Below are 21,196 nucleotides of genomic sequence, written 5' to 3' on the forward strand. Positions count from 1 at the left end.
CCAATGTCTCCATGGGACCCTCGGCCATCCCCATGGGACATCTTGACGTCCCCATGGGATGTCCCAATGTCCCCGTGGGACATCCCAACATGCCCATGGGACATCTTGACGTCTCCAAGATGTCCCCGCCGTCCCCATGAGACATCTTAATGTCCCCATGGGATGTCCCAATGTCCCCATGGGTCCCCCCACCATCCCCATGGGACATCTTGACGTCCCCAAGATGTCCCCGCTGTCCCCATGGGACATCTTGACGTCCCCAAGATGTCCCCACCTCCCCATGGGATGTCCCAATGTCCCCATGGGACCCCCGGCCATCCCCATGGGACATCTTGACGTCCCCAAGACGTCCCCGCGTGTCCCCCGTCCCCACCGTCCCTCTCCCGCTGTCCCCGCAGATGTTCATCGTGGACAAGGTGGAGGGCGACGTCTGCGCCCTCAACGAGTTCTCCATCACCGGCTCCACCTACGCGCCCGAGGGGGACGTGTGAGTGACACCGGCGTCCCCAACCCTCCCCTGGTGTCCCCAAACCCGGGACGCGTCCCCCGATTGTCCCCCGTGTCCCCAACAGGCTGAAGAACGAGAAGCACGTGAAGGCCGGCCAATACGACGGCTTGGTGGAGCTGGCCACCATCTGCGCCCTCTGCAACGACTCGTCCCTGGACTACAATGAGGTGGCCCTTCCGTGTCCCCACGGGTCCCCTCGTCGCGTCCCCAAGCCCCTTTGTCCCCCCTGGAGCACCAGGTTCCTCCAGCTCCTCCTTGGGATCCGTTGGCTCTTCTTGGCCAACTCCTTGGGATCCGTTGGGTCTTCTTGGCCATCTCCTTGGGGTCTGTTGGGTCTTCTTGGCCATCTCCTTGGGATCTGTTGGCTCTTCTTGGCCATCCCTTGGGATCTGTTGGCCCTTCTTGGCCAACTCCTTGGGATCCATTGGCTCTTCTTGGCCATCCCTTGGGATCCATTGGCCCTTCTTGGCCATCCCTTGGGATCCATTGGGTCTTCTTGGCCATCCCTTGGGATCCGTTGGCCCTTCTTGGCCATCCCTTGGGATCCGTTGGGTCTTCTTGGCCATCTCCTTGGGATCCTCTTGGCCGTCCCTCCTTGGGATGCTCCAAGGGTCCTCCTCGGCCACCCGGGTGGCGCCGGTGACGTCCCCTCCTTGTCCCCAAGGCCAAGGGCATCTACGAGAAGGTGGGGGAGGCCACGGAGACGGCGCTCACGTGTCTCGTGGAGAAGATGAACGTCTTCAACACGGACGTGCGGAGCCTCTCCAAGGTGGAGCGGGCCAACGCCTGCAACTCCGTGAGTGTCCCCTTGTCCCCTCCTTGTCCCCGTGTCCCCTCCTGGTCCCCATGTCCCCGTGGCCCCAGGTCCTTGTGTCCCTAGGTCCTGGTGGCCCCCATTTCCCTGTTGTCCCCATGTCCCGTGTCCTCAGGTCATCAAGCAACTCCTGAAGAAGGACTTTGTCCCTATAGATCCCATGTCCCCACTGATGTCCCCATGTCCCCATGTCCCCTCTGATGTCCCCATGTCCCCTCTGATGTCCCCAGGTCATCAAGCAGCTCATAAAGAAGGAGTTTGTCCCCATAGACCCCATGTCCCCACTGATGTCCCCATGTCACCACTGATGTCCCCAGGTCCCCTTGTCCCCAGGTCATCAAGCAGCTCCTGGAGAAGGACTTTGTCCCTATAGACCCCATGTCCCCTCTGATGTCCCCATGTCCCCCCTGATGTCCCCATGTCCCCTTGTCCCCAGGTCATCAAGCAGCTCATGAAGAAGGACTTTGTCCCTATAGATCCCATGTCCCCACTGATGTCCCCATGTCTCCATGTCCCCTCTGATGTCCCTATGTCCCCATGTCCCCAGGTCATCAAGCAGCTCATGAAGAAGGAGTTTGTCCCCATAGACCCCATGTCCCCTCTGATGTCCCCATGTCCCTTCTGATGTCCCCATGTCCCCTTGTCCCCAGATCATCAAGCAGCTCCTGAAGAAGGACTTTGTCCCTATAGATCCCATGTCCCCACTGATGTCCCCATGTCTCCATGTCCCCTCTGATGTCCCCGTGTCCCCAGGTCGTCAAGCAGCTCCTGAAGAAGGAGGTTGTCCCCATAGACCCCAATGTCCCCATGTCCCCTCTGATGTCCCCTTGTCCCCGTGTCCCCAGGTCATCAAGCAACTCATGAAGAAGGAGGTCGTCCCCATAGACCCCAATGTCCCCATGTCCCCTCTGATGTCCCCTTGTCCCCGTGTCCCCAGGTCATCAAGCAGCTCATGAAGAAGGAGGTTGTCCCCATAGACCCCAATGTCCCCTCTGATGTCCCCTTGTCCCCGTGTCCCCAGATCGTCAAGCAGCTCCTGAAGAAGGAGGTTGTCCCCATAGACCCCAATGTCCCCATGTCCCCTCTGATGTCCCCTTGTCCCCGTGTCCCCAGGTCATCAAGCAGCTCATGAAGAAGGAGGTTGTCCCCATAGACCCCAATGTCCCCTCTGATGTCCCCTTGTCCCCGTGTCCCCAGGTCGTCAAGCAGCTCCTGAAGAAGGAGGTTGTCCCCATAGACCCCAATGTCCCCATGTCCCCTCTGATGTCCCCTTGTCCCCAGGTCATCAAGCAGCTCATGAAGAAGGAGTTCACCCTGGAGTTCTCCCGTGACCGGAAGTCCATGTCCGTCTACTGCTCCCCGGCCAAGGCGTCGCGGGCGGCCGTGGGCAACAAGATGTTCGTCAAGGTCGGTCCCTCGTCACCGCGTCCCCTCGGGTCACCATTGTCCCCCATTTGCTGCCCTCGTCCTCGACGGGGAGCATCCTCAGGTCCCCCCCATCTCCTTGGTGTCGCCTTGGCCCATGGAGGACCCATGAGTTCCTCCTTGGTTCCTCTGTGTCCCTGTGGGTTCCCCTTGGCCCATGGAGGACCCATGAGGTCCTCCTTGGTTCTTCTCCATCCCTTTGGGTTCCCCTTGGCCCATGGAAGACCCATGAGATCCTCCTTGGTTCCTCTCCGTCCCTTTGGGTTCCTTTCTGTCCCTTTGGGTTCCCATTGGCCCATGGAGGCCCCATGAGGTCCTCCTTGGTTCCTCTGTGTCCCTTTGGCTTCCCCTTATCTCATGGAGGATCCATGAGGTTCCTCCTTGGTTCCTCTGTGTCCCTGTGGGTTCCCCTTGACCCATGGAGGACCCATGAGTTCCTCCTTGGTTCCTCTGTGTCCCTTTGGGTTCCCCTTGACCCATGGAGGACCCATGAGGTCTTCCTTGGTTCCTCTCCGTCCCTTTGGGTTCCTGTGTGTCCCTTTGGGTTCCCCTTGGCCCATGGAGGACCCTGAGGTCCTCCTTGGTTCTTCTCCATCCCTTTGGGTTCCTTTCTGTCCCTTTGGGTCCCTTTGGCCCATGGAGGATCCATGAGGTCCTACTTGGTTCTCCTGTGTCCCTTTGGGTTCCTGTCCATCCCATAGGGTCCCCTTGGCCCATGGAGGCCCCATGAGGTCTTCCTCGGTTCCTCTGTGTCCCTTTGGGTTCCTTTCTGTCCCTTTGGGTTCCCCTTGGCCCATGGAGGCCCCATGAGGTCCTCCTTGGTTCCTCTGTGTCCCTTTGGCTTCCCCTTATCTCATGGAGGATCCATGAGGTTCCTCCTTGGTTCCTCTGTGTCCCTGTGGGTTCCCCTTGACCCATGGAGGACCCATGAGGTCCTCCTTGGGTTCCTCTGTGTCCCTTTGGGTTCCCCTTGGCCCATGGAGGACCCATGAGGTCCCATTGGTTCCTCTCCATCCCTTTGGGTTCTTCTGTGTCCCTTTGGGTTCCCCTTGGCCCATGGAGGACCCATGAGGTCCTCCTTGGTTCCTCTGTGTCCCTTTGAGTTCCTCTGTGTCCTTTTGGGTTCCCCTTGGCCCATGGAGGACCCATGAGGTCCTCCTTGGTTCTTCTCCATCCCTTTGGGTTCCTCTCTGTCCCTTTGGGTTCCCCTTGGCCCATGGAGACCCCATGAGGTCCTCCTCGGTTCCTCTCCATCCCTTTGGGTTCCCCTTGGTCCATGGAGGACCCATGAGGTCCTCCTTGGTTCCTCTGCATCCCTTTGGCTTCCCCTTGGCCCATGGAGGACCCATGAGGTCCTCCGTGGTTCCTCTGTGTCCCTGTGGGTTCCCCTTGACCCATGGAGGACCCATGAGGTCTTCCTCGGTTCCTCTGTGTCCCTTTGGGTTCCTTTCTGTCCCTTTGGGTTCCCCTTGGCCCATGGAGGACCCATGAGGTCCTCCTTGGTTCCTCTCCATCCCTTTGGGTCCCTTTCTGTCCCTTTGGGTTCCCCTTGACCCATGGAGGCCCCATGAGGTCCTCCTTGGTTCCTCTGTGTCCCTTTGGGTTCCTCTGTGTCCCTTTGGGTTCCCCTTGGCCCATGGAGGACCCATGTGGTCCTCCTTGGTTCCTGTCCATCCCTTTGGGTTCCCCTTGGCCCATGGAGGACCCATGAGATCCTCCTTGGTTCCTCTGCGTCCCTTTGGGTTCCCCTTGGCCCATGGAGGACCCATGAGGTCCTCCTTGGTTCCTCTCCATCCCTTTAGGTTCTTCTGTGTCCCTTTGGGTTCCCCTTGACCCATGGAGGACCCATGAGATCCTCCTTGGTTCCTCTGCGTCCCTTTGGGTTCCCCTTGGCCCATGGAGGCCCCATGAGGTCCTCCTTGGTTCCTCTCTGTCCCTTTGGGTTCCTCTCCATCCCATAGGGTCCCCTTGGCCCATGGAGGCCCCATGAGCTCCTCCTTGGTCCCTCTCTGTCCCTTTGGGTCCCCACGGGTCCCCACCACGTCCCTCGGTGTCCCCCCGCAGGGCGCCCCCGAGGGCGTCATCGACCGCTGCAACTACGTGCGCGTGGGGACCACGCGGGTGCCGCTGACGCCCGCGGTCAAGGAGAAGATCTTGGGCGTCATCAAGGAGTGGGGGACGGGCAGGGACACCCTGCGCTGCCTGGCCCTGGCCACCCGCGACACCCCGCCCAAGAAGGAGGACATGTTGCTGGAGGACTCCACCAAGTTCGCCGAGTACGAGGTGAGCGCGGCGCCTTGGGGACACCGTGGCGGGTGGCACGGGGTCCTCGAGGGCCACCGGGGTCCCTGCGGTCACCTAGGGGGGAATGGGCCTTCTTTAGGGTCGCTGGTGTGGTGGGACCCCATGCGACGTCCTCCATGGGGTTCCTGCGTGTTTAATGTCCCCTCTTTGGTGTCCCTGGTGTGATGGGACCCCATGCGACGTCCTCCATGGGGTCCCTGGGTGTTTAATGTCCCCTCTTTGGTGTCCTCCATGGGGTTCCTGGGTCTGTAATGTCCCCTCTTTGGTGTCCCTGGTCTGATGGGACCCCATGCAATGTCTTCCATGGGGTCCCTGGGTGTTTAATGTCCCCTTTCTGGTGCCATTGGTGTGATGGGACCCCATGGAACATCCTCCATTGGGTCCTTGACTATTTAATGTCCCCTCTTTGGTGTCCCTGGTGTGATGGGACCCTATGCAATGTCCTCCATTGGGTCCTTGGCTATTTAATGTCCCCTTTCTGGTGTCATTGGTGTCACAGGACCCCATGCAACGTCCTCCATGGGGTCCTTGGCTATCTAATATCCCCTCTTTGGTGTCCTCGATGGGGTTCCTGGGTCTGTAATGTCCCCTCTTTGGTGTCCCTGGTTTGATGGAACCCCATGCAACGTCCTCCATTGTGTCCTTGGCTATCTAATGTCCCCTCTTTGGTGTTCTCCATGGTCTTCCTGGGTGTAATGTCCCCTTTCTGGTGTCATTGGTGTCACAGGACCCCATGCAACGTCCTCCATGGGGTTCCTGAGCCTGTAATGTCTCCTCTTTGGTGTCCTCCATGGGGTTCCTGGGTGTTTAATGTCCCCTCTTTGGTGTCCCTGGTTTGATGGGACCCCATGCAACGTCCTCCATTGTGTCCTTGGCTATCTAATGTCCCCTCTTTGGTGTTCTCCATGGTCTTCCTGGGTGTAACGTCCCCTTTCTGGTGTCATTGGTGTCTGGTGTCACAGAACCCCACGCAACGTCCTCCATGGGCTTCCTGGGTCTGTAATGTCCCCTCTTTGGTGTCCCTGATTTGATGGGACCCCATGCGACGTCCTCCATGGGATCCCTGGGTGTTTAATGTCCCCTTTCTGGTGTCCCTGGTTTGATGGGACCTCAGGCAACGTCATCCATGGGGTTCCTGGGTGTTTGATATCCTCTCTTTGGTGTCATTGGTGTCACAGAACCCCACGCAATGTCTTCCATGGGGTTCCTGGGTCTGTAATGTCCCCTCTTTGGTGTCTCTGATTTGATGGGACCCCATGCAACGTCCTCCATTGTGTCCTTGGCTATCTAATGTCCTCTCTTTGGTGTCCTCCATGGGGTTCCTGGGTCTGTAATGTCCTGTTTGGTGTCCTCCATGGAGTTCCTGGGTGTTTAACGTCCCCTTTCTGGTGTCATTGGTGTGATGGGACCCCATACAATATCTTCCATGGGGTCCTTGGCTATCTAATGCCCCCTCTTTGGTGTCCTCCATGGGGTCCCTGGGTGTTTAATGTCCCCTCTTTGGTGTCCCTGGTGTGATGGGATCCCATGCAATGTCCTCCATTGGGTCCTTGGCTATTTAATGTCCCCTTTGTGGTGTCATTGGTTTGATGGAACCCCATGCGACGTCCTCCATTGTGTCCTTGGCTATCTAATGTCTCCTCTTTGGTGTCCTCCATGGGGTTCCTGGGTCTGTAATGTCCTCTTTTTGGTGTCCCTGGTTTGATGGGACCCCATGCAATGTCTTCTATGGGGTTCCTGGTGTTTAATGTCCCCTCTTTGGTGTCCCTGGTTTGATGGGACCCCATGCAACGTCCTCCATGGGGTCCTTGGCTATCTAATGTCTCCTCTTTGGTGTCCTCCATGGGGTGTCTGGGTCTGTAATGACCCCTTTTTGGCGTCCCTGGTTTGATGGGACCCCATGCAACGTCCTCCATGGGGTTCCTGGGTGTTTAATGTCCCCTCTTTGGGGTTCCTGGTCTGATGGGACCCCATGCAACGTCCTCCATGGGGTTCCTGGGTGTTTAATGTCCCCTCTTTGGGGTTCCTGGTTTGATGGGACCCCATGCAATGTCTTCTATGGGGTTCCTGGGTGTTTAATGTCCCCTCTTTGGTGTCCCTGGTCTGATGGGACCCCATGCAACGTCCTCCATGGGGTTCCTGGGTCTGTAATTTCCCCTTTCTGGTGTTATTGGTGTGATGGAACCCCATGCAACGTCCTCTGTTGGGTCCTTGGCTATTTAATGTCCCCTTTGTGGTGTCATTGGTGTGATGGGACCCCATGCAACGTCCTCCATGGGGTTCCTGGGTGTTTAATGTCCCCTTTTTGGTGTCATTGGTGTGATGGAACCCCATGCAACGTCCTCCGTTGGGTCCTTGGCTATTTAATGTCCCCTTTCTGGTGTCACTGGTGTGATGGGACCCCATACAATATCTTCCATGGGGTCCTTGGCTATCTAATGTCCCCTCTTTGGTGTCCTCCATGGGGTCCCTGGGTGTTTAATGTCCCCTCTTTGGTGTCCCTGGTGTGATGGGATCCCATGCAATGTCCTCCATTGGGTCCTTGCTATTTAATGTCCCCTTTGTGTGTCATTGGTTTGATGGAACCCCATGCGACGTCCTCCATTGTGTCCTTGGCTATCTAATGTCTCCTCTTTGGTGTCCTCCATGGGGTTCCTGGGTCTGTAATGTCCCCTTTCTGGTGTCATTGGTTTGATGGGACCCCATGCAATGTCCTCCATGGGGTTCCTGGGTCTGTAATTTCCCCTTTCTGGTGTCATTGGTTTGATGGGACCCCATGCAACGTCCTCCATGGGGTTCCTGGGTGTTTAATGTCCCCTTTCTGGTGTCCCTGGTCTGATGGGACCCCATGCAACGTCCTCCATGGGGTTCCTGGGTCTGTAATTTCCCCTTTCTGGTGTCATTGGTGTGATGGGACCCCATGCAACGTCCTCCATGGGGTTCCTGGGTCTGTAATGTCCCCTTTTTGGTGTCCCTGGTTTGATGGGACCCCATCCAACGTCCCCCCGTTCTGATGGCCCCGTCCCCGTGTCCCCCCGCAGACTGACCTGACCTTCGTGGGCTGCGTGGGGATGCTGGACCCGCCGCGCAAGGAGGTGATGGGCTCCATCCAGCTGTGCCGCGACGCCGGCATCCGCGTCATCATGATCACGGGGGACAACAAGGGCACGGCCATCGCCATCTGCCGCCGCATCGGCATCTTCAGCGAGGACGAGGAGGTGACGGGGCGCGCGTACACGGGCCGCGAGTTCGACGACCTGCCGCCCGCCGAGCAGCGCGAGGCCTGTCACCGCGCCTGCTGCTTCGCCCGCGTGGAGCCCACGCACAAGTCCAAGATCGTGGAGTTCCTGCAGTCCTTCGACGAGATCACGGCCATGGTGAGGGCGCCCCGGCGGGCCGGGAGGGCCTTGGGTGCTGCTGGAGATGGAGCAGGTCCATAAGGTGCTCCTGGATCTCCAGGACCTCCATAGGGTGGTCCTGGAGGGCCTTGGGTGCTGCTGGAGATGCAGCAGGTCCATGAGGTGGTTCTGGGTCTCCAACATCTCCATGAGGTGCTCCTGGATCTTCAGGACCTCCATAGGGTGGTTCTGGGTCTCCAGCATCTCCATAGGGTGGTCCTGGAGGGCCTTGGGTGCTGCTGGAGATGGAGCAGGTCCATGAGGTGGTTCTGGGTCTCCAACATCTCCATGGGGTGCTCCTGGATCTCCAGGACCTCCATAGGGTGGTTCTGGGTCTCCAGCATCTCCATAGGGTGGTCCTGGAGGGCCTTGGGTGCTGCTGGAGATGCAGCAGGTCCATGAGGTGGTTCTGGGTCTCCAACATCTCCATGAGGTGCTCCTGGATCTCCAGGACCTCCATAGGGTGGTTCTGGGTCTCCAGCATCTCCATAGGGTGGTCCTGGATCTCCAGCAGCTCTCTGGGGTGCTCCTGGATCTCCAGGACCTCCATAGGGTGGTCCTGGAGGGCCTTGGGTGCTGCTGGAGATGCAGCAGGTCCATGAGGTGGTTCTGGGTCTCCAACATCTCCATGAGGTGCTCCTGGATCTCCAGCAGCTCCATGAGGTGGTTCTGGGTCTCCAGCATCTCCATAGGGTGGTCCTGGATCTCCAGAAGCTCCATGGGGTGCTCCTGGATCTCCAGCAGCTCCATGAGGTGGTTTTGGGTCTCCAGCATCTCCATAGGGTGGTCCTGGATCTCCAGAAGCTCCATGGGGTGGTTCTGGGTCTCCAGCATCTCCATGAGGTGGTTCTGGGTCTCCAACATCTCCATGGGGTGCTCCTGGATCTCCAGGACCTCCATAGGGTGGTTCTGGGTCTCCAGGATCTCCATAGGGTGGGATGGAAGGTCCTTGGGTGGTGCTGCAGATGCGGCAGCTCCATGAGGTGGTTTTGGGTCTTCAGGATCTCCATAAGGTGGTTCTGGGTCTCCAGCATCTCCATGAGGTGGTTCTGGGTCTCCAACATCTCCATGGGGTGCTCCTGGATCTCCAGGACCTCCATAGGGTGGTCCTGGAGGTCCTTGGGTGCTGCTTGAGATGTGGCAGCTCCATGGGGTGGTCCTGGGTCTCCGGCAGCTCCATGGGGTGGTTCTGGGTCTTCAGGATCTCCATAGGGTGGTCCTGGAGGTCCTTGGGTGCTGCTGGAGATGCAGCAGGTCCATAGGGTGGTCCTGGATCTCCAGCAGCTCCATGGGGTGGTTCTGGGTCTCCAGGATCTCCATAAGGTGGTTCTGGGTCTCCAACATCTCCCTGGGGTGCTCCTGGATCTCCAGGACCTCCATAGGGTGGTTCTGGGTCTCCAGGATCTCCATAGGGTGTTTCTGGGTCTTCAAGATCTCTATAGGGTGGTTCTGGGTCTCCAGCATTTCCATAAGGTGGTTCTGGGTCTCCAGGATCTCCATGGGGTGGTCCTGGATCTCCAGGACCTCCATAGGGTGGTTCTGGGTCTCCAGGATCTCCATAAGGTGGTTCTGGGTCTCCAACATCTCCCTGGGGTGCTCCTGGATCTCCAGGACCTCCATAGGGTGGTTCTGGGTCTCCAGGATCTCCATAGGGTGTTTCTGGGTCTTCAAGATCTCTATAGGGTGGTTCTGGGTCTCTAGCATCTCTATAAGGTGGTTTTGGGTCTCCAGGATCTCTCTGGGGTGCTCCTGGGTCTCCAGCATCTCCATAGGGTGGTCCTGGAGGTCCTTGGGTGGTGCTGGAGATGTGGCAGCTCCATTAGGTGGTTTTGGGTCTTCAGGATCTCCATGGGGAGGTCCTGGATCTCCAGGATCTCCATGGGGTGGTCCAGGGGGGTCTCCAGCATCTCCATGAGATGGTCCTGGATCTCCAGCATCTCCATGAGATGGTCCTGGATGTCCAGCATCTCCATGAGATGGTCCTGGATCTCCAGCACCGTTTCGGGGTGATTGGGGACCTCCAGCACCATTCCGGGGTGGTTTCGGCTCCATCATCGCTCCGGGATGTCCCCGCGGTGACGTCCCCGTGTCCCCAGACAGGGGACGGCGTGAACGACGCCCCGGCGCTCAAGAAGGCCGAGATCGGCATCGCCATGGGCTCCGGCACGGCCGTGGCCAAGACGGCCTCCGAGATGGTCCTGGCCGACGACAACTTCTCCACCATCGTGGCGGCCGTGGAGGAGGGCCGGGCCATCTACAACAACATGAAGCAGTTCATCCGCTACCTCATCTCCTCCAACGTGGGCGAGGTGGTGTGGTGAGGACCTCGGCGCGGAGCCGGCGCCGCCCAACGGGCCCGAATCCCACCCAAATCCAACCCCGTCTTCTCGAGGACCGCCCAAAGCCACCGGGATCCATCGCAGTCCTTCCAAAATCCACCCAAATCCATCCAAATCCTCCCAAAATCCACCCAAAACCCACCCCAATCCATCCCAATCTTCTCAAGGACCACCCAAATCCTCCCAAAATCCACCCAAAACCTCCTAAATCCCACCCAAGTCAACCCAGATCCACCCCAATCCTCCCAAAGTCCACCCAAATCCACCCCAATCCTCCCAAAGTCCACCCAAAATCCACCCAAATCCACCCCAATCCTCCCAAAATCCACCCAAATCCACCCCAATCCTCCCAAAATCCACCCCAAACCTCCCAAATCCCACCCAAATCCACCCAAAATCAACCCAAATCCATCCCAATCTTCTCAAGGACCACCCAAAATCTCCCAAAATCCACCCAAATCCACCCCAATCCTCCCAAAATCCACCCAAAACCCACCCCAATCCATCCCAATCTTCTCAAGGACCACCCAAATCCTCCCAAAATCCACCCAAAACCTCCTAAATCCCACCCAAGTCAACCCAGATCCACCCCAATCCTCCCAAAGTCCACCCAAATCCACCCCAATCCTCCCAAAGTCCACCCAAAATCCACCCAAATCCACCCCAATCCTCCCAAAATCCACCCAAAACCTCCCAAAGTCCACCCAAAATCCACCCAAATCCACCCCAATCCTCCCAAAGTCCACCCAAAATCCATCCAAATCCACCCCAATCCACCCAAAATCCACCCAAATCCACCCCAAATCTCCCAAAATCCACCCCAAACCTCCCAAATCCCACCCAAATCCACCCAAAATCAACCCAAATCCATCCCAATCTTCTCAAGGACCACCCAAAACCTCCCAAAATCCACCCAAATCCATCCCAATCCTCCCAAAATCCACCCAAATCCACCCAATCCTCCCAAAATCCACCCCAATCCATCCTAATCTTCTCAAGGACCACCCAAACCCTCCCAAAATCCACCCAAAACCTCCTAAATCCCACCCAAGTTCACCCAGATCCACCCCAATCCTCCCAAAATCCACCCAAATCCACCCCAATCCTCCCAAAGTCCACCCAAAATCCACCCAAATCCACCCCAATCCTCCCAAAATCCACCCAAAACCTCCCAAAGTCCACCCAAAATCCACCCAAATCCACCCCAATCCTCCCAAAATCCACCCCAAACCTCCCAAATCCACCCAAAATCAACCCAAATCCATCCCAATCTTCTCAAGGACCACCCAAAACCTCCCAAAATCCACCCAAATCCATCCCAATCCTCCCAAAATCCACCCAAATCCACCCCAATCCTCCCAAAATCCACCCAAAACCCACCCCAATCCATCCCAATCTTCTCAAGGACCACCCAAACCCTCCCAAAATCCACCCAAAACCTCCTAAATCCCACCCAAGTCCACCCAGATCCATCGCAATCCTCCCCAAATCCACCCAAATCCTCCCCAAATCCACCCAAAATCTACCCAAATCCATCCCAATCTTCCCAAAGACCACCCAAAACCTCCCAAATCCTCCCAAAATCCACCCCAAATCCACGCAAATCTGTCCACATCCCACCCAAATCCACCTAAATCTGTCCACATCCCACCCCAATCCCACCTAGTCATCCAAATCCACCTAAATCCATCCAAATCCACCTAAATTCATCCAAATCCACCTAAATTTGTCCAAATCCACCCGAATTTGTCCAAATCCACCCCAATCCCACCCAAATCCACCCCAATCCCCCCCACCTGCTCCTCGTGGATCCCAGCTCCGTCCTCTCCCCACACCCGCCCCGATGGGACCCTCCATGACCCTCCCCATGGTTCCTCCATGACCTTCCCCATTGGTTCCTCCATGACCCTCCCGTTGGTTCCTCCTTGACCTTCCCCATTGGTTCCTCCATGACCCTCCCGTTGGTTCCTCCATGACCCTCCCCGTTGGTTCCTCCATGACCTTCCCCATTGGTTCCTCCATGACCTTCCCCATTGGACCCTCCTTGACCTTCCCCATTGGCTCCTCCATGACCTTCCCCATTGGACCCTCCTTGACCTTCCCCATTGGTTCCTCCATGACCTTCCCAGTTGGACCCTCCATGACCTTCCCCATTGGTCCCTCCATGACCTTCCCCATTGGTTCCTCCTTGACCCTCCCCTTGACCTTCTTCATTGGTTCCTCCTTGACCTTCCCCATTGGTTCCTCCTTGACCTTCCCCATTGGTTCCTCCGTGACCCTCCCGATTGGCCCCTCCCCATTGGTTCCTCCATGACCTTCCCCATTGGTTCCTCCATGACCTTCCCCACTGGTTCCTCCATGACCTTCCCCACTGGTTCCTCCATGACCTTCCCCATTGGACCTTCCCCCTTGGTTCCTCCATGACCTTCCCCGTTGGTTCCTCCATGACCCTCCCCGTTGGTTCCTCCATGACCTTCCTCATTGGATCCTCCATGACCTTCCCCATTGGTTCCTCCATGACCCTCCCCATTGGACCCTCCATGACCTTCCCCATTGGCTCCTCCTTGACCTTCCCCATTGGACCCTCCATGACCCTCCCATTGGTTCCTCCATGACCTTCCCCATTGGACCTTCCCCATTGGTTCCTCCATGACCCTCCCCATCGCTCCCTCCCCATCGCTCCCTCCTTGACCTTCCCCCTTGCTTCCTCCCTGACCTCCCTCTCCCCCCGTGTCCCCTGTGTCCCCCCGTGTCCCCCCGTGTCCCCGTAGCATCTTCCTGACGGCGGCGCTGGGGCTGCCCGAGGCCCTCATCCCGGTGCAGCTGCTGTGGGTCAACCTGGTGACCGACGGGCTCCCGGCCACCGCGTTGGGCTTCAACCCGCCCGACCTGGACATCATGGACAAGCCCCCGCGCAGCCCCAAGGAGCCGCTCATCAGCGGGTGGCTCTTCTTCCGCTACCTGGCCATCGGCGGTGGGTGTCCCCGTGGTGTCCCCAAGTGTCCCCATGGTGTCCCCATGTGTTTCTGTGGTGTCCCCAAATGTCTCCATGGTGTCCTCATGTCTCCCTGTGGTGTTACCACGTGTCCCCACATCTCCCCATGGTTTCTCCACATCTCCCCATGGTTTCTCCGCATGTCCCCATGGTGTCCCCAAGTGTCCCCATGGTGTCCCCACATGTCCCTGTGGTGTCCCCACATCTCCCCATGGTGTCCCCAAGTGTCACTATGGTGTCCCTATGTCTCCCCATGCATCCCTGTGGTGTTACCACGTGTCTCCACATCTCCCCATGGTTTCTCCACATCTCCCCATGGTTTCTCCGCATGTCCCCATGGTGTCCCTGAGTGTCCCCATGGTGTCCCCATGTGTTTCTGTGGTGTCCCCAAATGTCTCCATGGTGTCCTCATGTCTCCCTGTGGTGTTACCACGTGTCCCCACATCTCCTCATGGTTTCTCCACATCTCCCCATGGTTTCTCCGCATGTCCCCATGGTGTCCCCACATGTCCCTGTGGTGTCCCCACATCTCCCCATGGTGCCCCAAGTGTCCCCATGGTGTCCTCATGTCTCCCCATGCATCCCTGTGGTGTTACCACATGTCTCCACATCTCCCCATAGTTTCTCTCCATGTCCCCATGGTGTCTCCACATCTCCCCATGGTTTCCCCGCATGTCCCCACGGTGTCCCCACCTGGACATCATGGACAAGCCCCCGCGCAGCCCCAAGGAGCCGCTCATCAGCGGGTGGCTCTTCTTCCACTACCTGGCCATCGGCGGTGGGTGTCCCCGTGGTGTCCCCGAGTGTCCCCATGGTGTCCCCATGGTGTCCCCACATGTCCCCAAGTGTCCCCATGGTGTCCCCATGTCTCCTCATTTGTCCCTGTGGTGTCCCCATGTGTCCCCACATCTCCCCATGGTTTCTCCACATCTCCCCATGGTTTCCCTGCATGTCCCCATGGTGTCCCCACATCTCCCCATGGTGTCCCCAGGTGTCACCATGGTGCCTTCATGTCTCCCCATGCATCCCTGTGGTGTTACCACGTGTCTCCACATCTCCCCATGGTTTCCCCGCATGTCCCCATGGTGTCCCCACGTGTCCCTGTGGTGTCCCCACATCTCCCCATGGTTTCTCCACATCTCCCCATGGTTTCCCCGCATGTCCCCATGGTGTCCCTGAGTGTCCCCATATGTCCCCATGGTGTCCCCACATGTCCTTGTGATGTCCCCACATCTCCCCATGGTTTCCCCGCATGTCCCCATGGTGTCCCCACGGTGTCCTCACCTGGACATCATGGACAAGCCCCCGCGCAGCCCCAAGGAGCCGCTCATCAGCGGGTGGCTCTTCTTCCGCTACCTGGCCATCGGCGGTGGGTGTCCCCAAGTGTCCCCATGATGTCCCCAGGTGTCCCCATGGTGTTCCCAAGTGTCCCCATGTCTTCTCGTGTGTCCCTGTGGTGTTACCACATGTCTCCACATCTCCCCAGGGTTTTTCCACATCTCCCCATGGTTTCCCCGCATGTCCCCATGGTGTCCCCACATGTCCCTGTGGTGTCCCCACATCTCCCCATGGTGTTCCCAAGTGTCCCTAAGTGTCCCCATGGTGTCCTCATGTCTCCCCATGCATCCCTGTGGTGTTACCACATGTCTCCACATCTCCCCATAGTTTCTCTCCATGTCCCCATGGTGTCCCCAAGTGTCCCCATGGTGTCTCCACATCTCCCCATGGTTTCCCCGCATGTCCCCATGTGTCCCTGTGATGTCCCCACATCTCCCCATGGTTTCCCCATATGTCCCCATGGTGTCCCCACGGTGTCCCCACCTGGACATCATGGACAAGCCCCCGCGCAGCCCCAAGGAGCCGCTCATCAGCGGGTGGCTCTTCTTCCGCTACCTGGCCATTGGCGGTGGGTGTCCCCAAGTGTCCCCATGGTGTCCCCATGGTGTCCCCACATGTCCCCATGGTGTCCCTGTGGTGTCCCCAAATGTCTCCATGGTGTCCTCATGTCTCCCTGTGGTGTTACCACGTGTCCCCACATCTCCTCATGGTTTCTCCACATCTCCCCATGGTTTCTCCGCATGTCCCCATGGTGTCCCCATTGTCCCCATGGTGTCCCCACATGTCCCTGTGGTATCCCCACATCTCCCCATGGTGTCCCCAAGTGTCACTATGGTGTCCCCATGTCTCCCCATGCATCCCTGTGGTGTTAACCACGTGTCTCCACATCTCCCCATGGTTTCTCCACATCTCCCCATGGTTTCTCCGCATGTCCCCATGGTGTCCCCATGTGTCCCCATGGTGTCCCCACATGTCCCCATGGTGTCCCCACATGTCCCTGTGGTGTCCCCACATCTCCCCCTGGTGTCCCCACATCTCCCCATGGTTTCCCCATATGTCCCCATGGTGTCCCCACGGTGTCCCCACCTGGACATCATGGACAAGCCCCCGCGCAGCCCCAAGGAGCCGCTCATCAGCGGGTGGCTCTTCTTCCGCTACCTGGCCATCGGCGGTGGGTGTCCCCAAGTGTCCCCATGGTGTCCCCATGGTGTCCCCACATGTCCCCATGGTGTCCCTGTGGTGTCCCCAAATGTCTCCATGGTGTCCTCATGTCTCCCTGTGGTGTTACCACGTGTCCCCACATCTCCTCATGGTTTCTCCACATCTCCCCATGGTTTCTCCGCATGTCCCCATGGTGTCCCCATTGTCCCCATGGTGTCCCCACATGTCCCTGTGGTGTCCCCACATCTCCCCATGGTGTCCCCAAGTGTCACTATGGTGTCCCTATGTCTCCCCATGCATCCCTGTGGTGTTACCACGTGTCTCCACATCTCCCCATGGTTTCTCCACATCTCCCCATGGTTTCTCCGCATGTCCCCATGGTGTCCCCATATGTCCCCATGGTGTCCCCACATGTCCCTGTGATGTCCCCACATCTCCCCATGGTTTCCCCATATGTCCCCATGGTGTCCCCACGGTGTCCTCACCTGGACATCATGGACAAGCCCCCGCGCAGCCCCAAGGAGCCGCTCATCAGCGGGTGGCTCTTCTTCCGCTACCTGGCCATCGGCGGTGGGTGTCCCCAAGTGTCCCCATGATGTCCCCAGGTGTCCCCATGGTGTTCCCAAGTGTCCCCATGTCTTCTCGTGTGTCCCTGTGGTGTTACCACATGTCTCCACATCTCCCCAGGGTTTTTCCACATCTCCCCATGGTTTCCCTGCATGTCCCCATGGTGTCCCCACATGTCCCTGTGGTGTCCCCACATCTCCCCATGGTGTTCCCAAGTGTCCCTAAGTGTCCCCATGGTGTCCTCATGTCTCCCCATGCATCCCTGTGGTGTTACCACATGTCTCCACATCTCCCCATAGTTTCTCTCCATGTCCCCATGGTGTCTCCACATCTCCCCATGGTTTCCCCGCATGTCCCCATGGTGTCCCCATGTGTCCCTGTGATGTCCCCACATCTCCCCATGGTTTCCCCGCATGTCCCCATGGTGTCCCCACCTGGACATCATGGACAAGCCCCCGCGCAGCCCCAAGGAGCCGCTCATCAGCGGGTGGCTCTTCTTCCGCTACCTGGCCATCGGCGGTGGGTGTCCCCAAGTGTCCCCAAGTGTCCCCATGGTGTCCCCATGGTGTCCCCACATGTCCCCATGGTGTCCCTGTGGTGTCCCCAAATGTCTCCATGGTGTCCTCATGTCTCCCTGTGGTGTTACCACGTGTCCCCACATCTCCCCATGGTTTCTCCACATCTCCCCATGGTTTCCCCGCATGTCCCCATGGTGTCCCCATTGTCCCCATGGTGTCCCCACATGTCCCTGTGGTGTCCCCACATCTCCCCATGGTGTCCCCAAGTGTCACTATGGTGTCCCTATGTCTTCCCATGCATCCCTGTGGTGTTACCACGTGTCTCCACATCTCCCCATGGTTTCTCCACATCTCCCCATGGTTTCTCCGCATGTCCCCATGGTGTCCTCATGTGTCCCCATGGTGTCCCCACATCTCCCCATGGTTTCTGCACATCTCCCCGTGGTTTCCCCGCATGTCCCCATGGTGTCCCCACATGTCCCTGTGGTGTCCCCACATCTCCCCCTGGTGTCCCCACATCTCCCCATGGTTTCCCCGCATGTCCCCATGGTGTCCCCATGTGTCCTTGTGATGTCCCCACATCTCCCCATGGTTTCCCCGCATGTCCCCATGGTGTCCCCACGGTGTCCCCACCTGGACATCATGGACAAGCCCCCGCGCAGCCCCAAGGAGCCGCTCATCAGCGGGTGGCTCTTCTTCCGCTACCTGGCCATCGGCGGTGGGTGTCCCCATGGTGTCCCCAAGTGTCCCCATGGTGTCCCCATGGTGTCCCCACATGTCCCCATGGTGTCCCCATGGTGTTCCCGTGTCTCCCCATGCATCCCTGTGGTGTTACCACGTGTCTCCACATCTCCTCATGGTTTCTCCACATCTCCCCATGGTTTCTCTGCATGTCCCCATGGTGTCCCCATTGTCCCCATGGTGTCCCCACATGTCCCTGTGGTGTCCCCACATCTCCCCATGGTGTCCCCAAGTGTCACTATGGTGTCCCTATGTCTCCCCATGGATCCCTGTGGTGTTACCACGTGTCTCCACATCTCCTCATGGTTTCTCCACATCTCCCCATGGTTTCTCCGCATGTCCCCATGGTGTCCCCAAGTGTCCCCATGGTGTCCCCACATCTCCCCATGGTGTTCCCAAGTGTCCCTAAGTGTCCCCATGGTGTCCTCATGTCTCCCCATGCATCCCTGTGGTGTTACCACGTGTCCTCACATCTCCCCATGGTGTCCCCGCATGTCCCCATGGTGTCCCCATGTGTCCCCAAGGTGTCCCCAAGTGTCCCCGTGTCTCCCCATGCATCCCTGTGGTGTTACCACGTGTCTCCACATCTCCCCATGGTTTCTCCACATCTCCCCATGGTTTCCCCACATGTCCCCATGGTGTCCCCGCATGTCCCCATGGTGTCCCCGAGTGTCCCCAAGTGTCACCATTGTGTCCCCATGTCTCCCCATGCATCCCTGTGGTGTTACGACGTGTCCCCACATCTCCCCATGGTTTCCCCGTATGTCCCCATGGTGTCCCCATGTGTCCCTGTGGTGTCCCCACATCTCCCCATGGTTTCTCCACGTCTCCCCATGGTTTCCCTGCATGTCCCCATGGTGTCCCCACGTGTCTCTGTGGTTTCTCCACATCTCCCCATGGTTTCCCTGCATGTCCCCGTGGTGTCCCCACATCTCCCCATGGTGTCCCCAGGTGTCACCATGGTGTCTTCATGTCTCCCCATGCATCCCTGTGGTGTTACCACGTGTCCCCACATCTCCCCATGGTTTCCCCGCATGTCCCCATGGGGTCCCCACGTGTCCCTGTGGTGTCCCCACATCTCCCCATGGTTTCCCCGCATGTCCCCATGGTATCCCTGAGTGTCCCCATATGTCCCCATGGTGTCCCCATATGTCCCCATGGTGTCCCCACATGTCCCTGTGATGTCCCCACATCTCCCTATGGTTTCCCCACATGTCCCCATGGTGTCCCCACGGTGTCCCCACCTGGACATCATGGACAAGCCCCCGCGCAGCCCCAAGGAGCCGCTCATCAGCGGGTGGCTCTTCTTCCGCTACCTGGCCATCGGCGGTGGGTGTCCCCAAGTGTCCCCATGGTGTCCCCATGGTGTCCCCACATGTCCCCATGGTGTCCCTGTGGTGTCCCCAAATGTCTCCATGGTGTCCTCATGTCTCCCTGTGGTGTTACCACGTGTCCCCACATCTCCCCATGGTTTCTCCACATCTCCCCATGGTTTCCCCGCATGTCCCCATGGTGTCCCCATTGTCCCCATGGTGTCCCCACATGTCCCTGTGGTGTCCCCACATCTCCCCATGGTGTCCCCAAGTGTCACTATGGTGTCCCTATGTCTTCCCATGCATCCCTGTGGTGTTACCACGTGTCTCCACATCTCCCCATGGTTTCTCCACATCTCCCCATGGTTTCTCCGCATGTCCCCATGGTGTCCTCATGTGTCCCCATGGTGTCCCCACATCTCCCCATGGTTTCTGCACATCTCCCCGTGGTTTCCCCGCATGTCCCCATGGTGTCCCCACATGTCCCTGTGGTGTCCCCACATCTCCCCCTGGTGTCCCCACATCTCCCCATGGTTTCCCCGCATGTCCCCATGGTGTCCCCATGTGTCCTTGTGATGTCCCCACATCTCCCCATGGTTTCCCCGCATGTCCCCATGGTGTCCCCACGGTGTCCCCACCTGGACATCATGGACAAGCCCCCGCGCAGCCCCAAGGAGCCGCTCATCAGCGGGTGGCTCTTCTTCCGCTACCTGGCCATCGGCGGTGGGTGTCCCCATGGTGTCCCCAAGTGTCCCCATGGTGTCCCCATGGTGTCCCCACATGTCCCCATGGTGTCCCCATGGTGTTCCCGTGTCTCCCCATGCATCCCTGTGGTGTTACCACGTGTCTCCACATCTCCTCATGGTTTCTCCACATCTCCCCATGGTTTCTCTGCATGTCCCCATGGTGTCCCCATTGTCCCCATGGTGTCCCCACATGTCCCTGTGGTGTCCCCACATCTCCCCATGGTGTCCCCAAGTGTCACTATGGTGTCCCTATGTCTCCCCATGGATCCCTGTGGTGTTACCACGTGTCTCCACATCTCCTCATGGTTTCTCCACATCTCCCCATGGTTTCTCCGCATGTCCCCATGGTGTCCCCAAGTGTCCCCATGGTGTCCCCACATCTCCCCATGGTGTTCCCAAGTGTCCCTAAGTGTCCCCATGGTGTCCTCATGTCTCCCCATGCATCCCTGTGGTGTTACCACGTGTCCTCACATCTCCCCATGGTGTCCCCGCATGTCCCCATGGTGTCCCCATGTGTCCCCAAGGTGTCCCCAAGTGTCCCCGTGTCTCCCCATGCATCCCTGTGGTGTTACCACGTGTCTCCACATCTCCCCATGGTTTCTCCACATCTCCCCATGGTTTCCCCACATGTCCCCATGGTGTCCCCGCATGTCCCCATGGTGTCCCCGAGTGTCCCCAAGTGTCACCATTGTGTCCCCATGTCTCCCCATGCATCCCTGTGGTGTTACGACGTGTCCCCACATCTCCCCATGGTTTCCCCGTATGTCCCCATGGTGTCCCCATGTGTCCCTGTGGTGTCCCCACATCTCCCCATGGTTTCTCCACGTCTCCCCATGGTTTCCCTGCATGTCCCCATGGTGTCCCCACGTGTCTCTGTGGTGTCCCCACATCTCCCCATGGTGTCCCCATGTGTCCCCATGGTGTCCCTGTGTCTCCCCATGTGTCCCTGTGGTGTTACCACGTGTCCCCACATGTCCCCATGGTTTCCCCGCATGTCCCCATGGTGTCCCCAAGTGTCACCATGGTGTC

General features: G+C 58.4%; 1 protein-coding gene across 1 annotated transcript in view; it reads left to right on the top strand.

The window, feature by feature from the left end:
- Positions 1–21,196, top strand: part of LOC104570237 (sarcoplasmic/endoplasmic reticulum calcium ATPase 1) — a 58,326-nt gene that overhangs the window by 22,111 nt on the left and 15,019 nt on the right. Inside the window, exons 10-17 of the mRNA XM_088538884.1 lie at positions 399–487; positions 573–675; positions 1,173–1,304; positions 2,604–2,729; positions 4,812–5,030; positions 8,093–8,428; positions 10,546–10,766; positions 13,560–13,762. Of these exons, the coding sequence (XP_088395010.1) occupies positions 399–487; positions 573–675; positions 1,173–1,304; positions 2,604–2,729; positions 4,812–5,030; positions 8,093–8,428; positions 10,546–10,766; positions 13,560–13,762 (1,429 nt within the window). The remainder of the gene's footprint in view (positions 1–398; positions 488–572; positions 676–1,172; positions 1,305–2,603; positions 2,730–4,811; positions 5,031–8,092; positions 8,429–10,545; positions 10,767–13,559; positions 13,763–21,196) is intronic.

This window comes from Tinamus guttatus, unplaced genomic scaffold (genome assembly GCF_059628265.1).
Source record: "Tinamus guttatus ecotype Peru unplaced genomic scaffold, ASM5962826v1 Tinamus_guttatus_pri_ptg001267l, whole genome shotgun sequence".
NCBI lineage: Eukaryota > Metazoa > Chordata > Aves > Tinamiformes > Tinamidae > Tinamus > Tinamus guttatus.